The sequence below is a fragment of the Capsicum annuum genome, chromosome 9 (genome assembly GCF_002878395.1).
Source record: "Capsicum annuum cultivar UCD-10X-F1 chromosome 9, UCD10Xv1.1, whole genome shotgun sequence".
Taxonomy (NCBI): Eukaryota; Viridiplantae; Streptophyta; class Magnoliopsida; order Solanales; family Solanaceae; genus Capsicum; species Capsicum annuum.
This window is the reverse complement of record NC_061119.1, coordinates 24,831,553-24,838,016: the sequence shown is the minus strand read 5'-3', so window position 1 is coordinate 24,838,016 and position 6,464 is coordinate 24,831,553. Positions and strand designations below refer to the sequence as shown.

The following is a 6,464-nucleotide window of genomic DNA, read 5'->3' as shown; positions in this document are numbered from 1 at the left end:
TTTTGCCGATACGGGTTAATACATCCCCAAAGAGGAATTATACACTGGCTTGGTGTCCTATGGCATATTAAAATTAGAAACTCCAACTCTTGCTGCAAACATGGGTTGGGGGCTTGGCCTCCGAGTCAAAGGCGGATTCCATGTAGCCCATGGGATTGTAGAATTGTAGGGTGTGCCACCTAGCTTAGAACTAAGACAAAGTGTGAGTCGTGGTTTCAAAGAAATGTTTCAAAATGTTTTATGTATGCCCATATGTTTTCACATATCATATGTAAAGTGTTTTATGAATTTCTCTCCCTTATGTTATATAAAAGAACATTATTTTGGATTGCTCTGCATATCAATACATCTGTATTGACCCCCTATATTTCACGATCTGAGGATTAGTCCCGGAATTCCGCTAAGCAGTAGATCATTGTTAGACGATTGGAGTTGGTGAGCCTTCCTTATTTCAGAAGGCCTTATCTTACTTGATGATTTCATTATTTTTAGTGTGTGGTCCGACCGGGGGCTTTGTCTCAGTTTTAGACATATTGTTGTTTTCAGTTGTAGCAGAGATTTCGCAGATGTGTATTAGATGGTTTGAGTCTTATTGAACTTATGTCCGCATTACTCAGTTATAATATTAAAGTGACCATGTTTCTGTTTGTTTTCTACATTTCCTTACAATATATGAATTGTGTATATGATTGTCAGTTGGAAAAGGGGCGTCGAGGCCTCCTTGCTTCGGGATGCTCGTTGCGGCCAGGACTACGGCTCGGGTAGTGAAAATACACTTATATATTGTTTCAATCATATTATTAGATTAATTATATGAAGAATCGCAGTAATTGCTAGAACAACAATGCAAAAAAATACTAGAACAACAATGAAAAAAAGTACTGAGTATAATTAAACAAGTGAAATCTGAGGACAGTGTGTATGCAAATTTCATCCATTATCTTGGGAGAGAGACAGACTGTTCCCGCAACTTCTTAAAATATAGAGTACTACCTACTATATATTTAAGTGCTTTTGGTGAAGTTTAAATATCTATCATGATCACACAAGAGCATGTCGAGATTGAGGGCAGTAGTCACTGTCAAGACAACAAAAACAACAACAGAAAGGGCAGAGAGAAGCAACATTAGGCCAGAAGTAACATGGCCTTCCACTTGATGTGCATATTGTAAAGAGGCTAAAGCTAGGAATGTGAGGGGAAATGAGTAAGCCCACCATGCAACATTGAACTTCCTCATTGATTTCTTGAATAATGTTGGCCTACAAACCTTATTAATCACATCAATAAGAAAGTTATTAGATAGATGTGTATGTATGGGATGTGTGACGTAGAGACATGTAGAATTTTTATAAGCAATATCAATAAGAGTTCCTATAATGACATTAAGTAAATATATATTGGGTTACAGTCAAATATTAATAGATATTAATAGAGAAAAAATTACTCAAGTTCATGTGAACCCACATGTTATATTATGGCCTATGGTTTATGTGACCCTACATTCCAAAATACTAATAGCTTTCTAAACATGGACGTCGTTTAAAATAAGGCTCTCATTTGCCCCTTAATGAGAAACTTTTTTATGGCACAAAAGTTATGACTTGCACGTCTAAGATCGCAATTAAACAAGTTTCAACAATTCTATGAACACATAAATACCATGATGGCATGCTGAATATATACCACTGGTTTTAAAGTTTTCATTTTTTTAGACTCTTTGTCTAGTCAAATGGGATTAAGACTAGAGTAAACTAATGCATGTATAGTACTATCTTTTGAAGCTAATTTTGGGAAGAAGATCATAGACTTACCAAAGAGGTGAAGAGAAATAGTGAAAGAAAAAAGAACATCCTGCATGGCATGTCAAAATCACCAGAAATAGAAGCCCATGCTAAGCTAGCCATGCTAGGTGCAGCCACAAACAAGAAAAATGTAGGCCTAAGCATGACAGGAAGATGATTACTACCCGATAATCGTTGATAAAGGGTTATAAACACAATTAAATAGTGTGCTAATCCAAGTGTAAATATGCAAATTGCACTCTCCTTCCACTTCATTTTGCTAGCTATCGAAGCACCAACCAAATTTCCCAAAACAGAAAGTTGGCTTGTTGGATTTGCAACCATTGACAAGAACCTCTTTTCAGTAGTGAACCATTGTCCATAAATTTTCACATCAAGAATCACCACAGGGACAACAAAAATCCACCATAGAACTTGGCAAGAATGAAGATTTGGGATCGTGAATGGCACTGATTGGAACAATAAAAGCCAAGAAATCCATGGTGCAAAGAGGTAATTAACACCAATAGGATGCAAGAACTCTGATTTCACTAATTTGAAGTGAAAAATGCACCTTAAGATGTAGAGAAAAGAGAGGATCAAAAGGGTACAAAGTGAAATCCACCATAGTAAGAGAAAAGTAGTTGAAGGGAGTGAGTGAAATTTGTGTTGAAGTGTTTGTGATTTATCAAAATGTTGAGTTAAAACTTTCCATAATAAAGCTTGACCACCAAGAGAAAGACTAATTCTAAAATATCCTGCATGAAGTTTAGTCAATAGGGAATAAGAATATGTTGATTTCTTGGCAACATCTTTAGTAGAGTGAATGTTGTCGTTATCATCACTTATTGTGACCTTGATTGTTGATTCAAAAACTTGTTCCCCCATTGAAAAAATGGCTATGTAAGATACCAGTAGCAATGTATAGGAGAATATGGTCTACATTATCCAGTTGTTATTTAGGGCTATATATAGGTGACTTGGAGATTAAAGTGCACATTCATATAATCCAAGATTAGTAAAATTAAAATTAGTAAAGCAAGATGTAGTGTGGGATCAGTCATGATCATTCGTGGGGATATAAAGTAAACATCCTTTGTTAGGTCACATGGCTGTTATCATGCATTTTATTATAAAGACAAGATATCGAGGGATTCGTGCCAATATATGGTACATGTTTATCTCAATTTATCTGACATAAATAAAATTTAGATAAATAATCATATTTCTTATATATTTTTAGATATTTTAAATTGTTAACTATTAAGTTTTTAATTATTGTGATTTATAATAGATTTTCTTTTATTCAATTTAACTAGCACTGATATAATTAATTTCGAGAGTCAGTCAAATATTTTATATCTTTTAAATTTAGTAAAAGGCTAATTATTATGATTTATAATATTTATTACTTATTTTTTAAAGTAGAAAACTACAAAAAATAAGACAAATAAATTAAAACGATGAAAAAATGAAGACAGGGAAAAGAACCAATTAAAATGTGCCAAAGCAGCCATGTTGACCTACTATCTGCTTTGACACAATTTCATTCCTCCTTTCCTTTGTATAAGTAAGTAGAAATTTAAGTTCTACATATTGGTATAGTATAGATTTTTTTACACATTACTTGCCATATTGTTAAAGAATTAATTAATTTGTATCGAGAGTTTCATATGGTTATCTTTTAAATGATCAGATTATAATTTGTGCACATCATTTGATACCGTTAATGCATATACAGAGGGAGAGAACAGTGAATATGAATCATTATATTTTGCTCCACTAGATGATTTTATTAGACCTAAATCATTCATATCTAATACATAATTTTGGTAACAGTTATACAACTATCTCAGTTTCCAATGAGTAACCAATCAACCACGTCAACAGTGTAATTTTTCATGTAATGGGGTCTAAATTGCAATCATGAGTCTCCGCCCCTGACGATACTCTATTAAATGAAGTACAACAAAACAATCAGGTCCAATTGTAAATAAGTTATGACCAGCTATGTGATTCCTATTATTTCATTTAAACTTATTTCGTATTTATCATATAAAACAATTGAAAACGATAAGAAAGAACTTTATACATTCTACTAAGAACTTTATACATTGTACTATTCACCACCACCACCCCTACCCCCTAACAAAAGCATAAGAAAGAAATAAATAAATTAAAAATGAACCACAAAAGAAGGTAAAACAATGAACTTTTTGACTTCTTGAACTTCTTGGCCAACTTTATACCTTAGCCTAATTTTTCACATTAATTGGAAGAATAGTATGAATTCATGAATCATGAGAATGAGTGTTAACAAAATTTTCTTACAAGTAGTATACTTTAATGCATCAACTTTAATTGGAAGAATACTATGAACTCATGAATCATGAGTATGAGTGTTGACATAATTTTGTTACAAGTAGTTAGTTTAATGCTTCAACTTTAACCTCATTTGTGTGGTCTTCTTTAATTATGTCAAATTGCTTGTGCTTTTATGCTTCTCAGAACAATGTTGTCCTTTTAACAGTATTTTACAGTACAACTTGAGTTAAGTACAAATAATTTTAAAATTGTCGCTCATATTTGAAAGGTGTACTACAAGAAACATGTTGTTTCGGGTACACAATCTGTATGTTTGTACAAACACTTCAACATAAGTTTAAGATTATTTCAAGAACACCAACGATGTTTTAACACCTTCAACACAAGTTCAACATGAGCTATCAAAGAAGTATGTTATTTTTAAAAAACAAGATGAAGTAGAAACAGAACCAAGTCCCTCGATTTCATGAAATGTCCTTAAGGAATTAATTTTCCTCAAGTACCCGAGGTTGTGGAATTTTTCCTCCCTGGATAAATTGGCTCACAATCATAATGTAGCGGTACCTCAAACCTTCAGATTTTTCGAACACACTCAACGACAGATGATCACAAAGAGTTTTTTAGTAGTAGACGAGTGTTTTTTCAATACTGAAAATTTCGTACCTACTTGAGGAAAAAGTTCAGGTATTTATAGCCATCAAGTACCCTTCGAAAAGAATGCAGTGGTTCATGGAAAGGTGTATCACTTCGGAACAGTCATGTCTGTCTATTCCGAAATAATGTGTTTTTTCTAATCAGCCACATTTGACCGAACAATCACCCTTTTTTTTTTGAAATAGTGTGTCTTTTCCTCAAAGGGTTACATCCCTTTCGAGTTATGTTTATGCATGCATCTTCATGGAGAAAATATATTCAATTGTTTTTCCTAGATTCAAATAAACTTTGTCTAAAAAATTAATCTCATCGATCATTTGATCCGAAGCCGAGCCGAGCGATGACGTGAGGCAACTGTTGTTCTTTCCTCACTATTGTAATACCTCAAGAATTCAAATGACCATTAGAACTATGCTTTAAGGTCTCAAGTAACTCCTAGCTAATAGACGAATCAAAACATCCCTTACCGACTGAGCTCGTGAGAAGGATGTTTCTATAGTCAACTTTTAATTAGCATATATTTTGTTTTACTAAGAATTTTTGAGCTCTTGACCCACAAACAGATAGATAATTGAATTAGCTTTCCAACGATACCAATTTTGCCTTAATCCGATATCTGGGTGAGATGTTATAACACTTTTAGTGAGAGACAGTAGCTCACCACCATAATATTGCATCGCGGTAATGGCCAAAATCGCAATTGTCCTTTTTCTAGTAAATCACCACAATTGGCCAGTGTCGCATAAGAAATTGCGGTGGAACGGGTACCGCATCGCTATGGAGTACAAATTTGCACTCGTCTTTTTCTGGTGAAGCAGTGCGATTGCACCGCGTCGTGGTGGAGTGCAAAATCGCACTCGTCCTTTTTTCAGTAGCCTAATGTGTAGCACCGCATCATGGTGATCAGTAAAATTGGTCTCGTCCTTTTTCTAGTGTTTCACCGCGATAAGCACTGCGTTGCGCCAAGGTGCAAAATCGGCAACCCAGTTTTGGGTTTTAATTCCAAAGAGCAATTTTATCATTTACCAAGCCCCCAAACTATGAAAACAGATGATTAAGTGTATCATTGAGCAAAATATGCTCATTATTCATCAAATCCCTATCAAAGAAAACCCTAGGCTTCAATTTCAAACTCTAGGAACCTTAAAATTCCACCATTCTTTTACCAAGATAACCCAAAATTCAAGGTTCCCAATTCAAGATCTTCAATAATCAATCTCTAAGAGCAGAAATAGGAATTCAATTCAAGTGTCTTCATTAGTTAAGGTATGTGGGATTTATTAACAAGGATAATCCTTTCATCCTTGCGTCCAAAACTAGTTTTTAATAACAAATTCATATGATTTTATATGAATTTCAAATTAGGGTTCATACCCAAATATTGTTATTTGAATTTCATGCCTATTTTACACATTTTTGCTTGTGGAGAGATTTTAGAGGTTTATTGAGGATTGAATTTCACTATTTTGATTAGAGTTGTATAAGAACCTTATGAGTTTGACTAATGAGTATGATTTGTGATGAAGTTGACATAATTTGACGCATGGGCTTTTTTTAAGCCCCTAGTTTGAATATTGATACTTTGATGAAATTATGCTTTTGAGCATCCTATGATATGTTATAATCAGTTTTTGAATCAACATTTAATCTTTTGATCTCTAGCTAAGATATGAAATCCACTTTACAATATTGATTACAGTTTT

General features: G+C 33.7%; 1 protein-coding gene across 1 annotated transcript; it reads right to left on the bottom strand.

Moving 5' to 3' along the window:
- Positions 1 to 869: 869 nt before the first annotated feature.
- LOC107842179 (S-type anion channel SLAH1) lies at positions 870 to 2,739 on the bottom strand. Its single transcript, XM_016685932.2, has 2 exons — positions 1,813 to 2,739; positions 870 to 1,268 (listed from the first exon to the last, which is right to left on the bottom strand). Exons 1-2 carry the CDS (start codon positions 2,668 to 2,670, stop codon positions 1,005 to 1,007), a joined length of 1,122 nt encoding a protein of 373 aa, XP_016541418.2. The 5' UTR covers positions 2,671 to 2,739; the 3' UTR covers positions 870 to 1,004.
- Between the last annotated feature and the right edge of the window lie 3,725 nt (positions 2,740 to 6,464).

What these genes read in the sequence shown, in the direction of transcription:
- LOC107842179 (XM_016685932.2), bottom strand. Translation starts at nt 2,670, where the DNA reads ATGGGGGAACAAGTTTTTGAATCAACAATCAAGGTCACAATAAGTGAT. An exon ending in TATTTCTCTTCACCTCTTTG is followed by an intron (nt 1,269 to 1,812) that starts GTAAGTCTATGA and finishes GTGATTAATAAG; the next exon opens with GTTTGTAGGCCAACATTATT.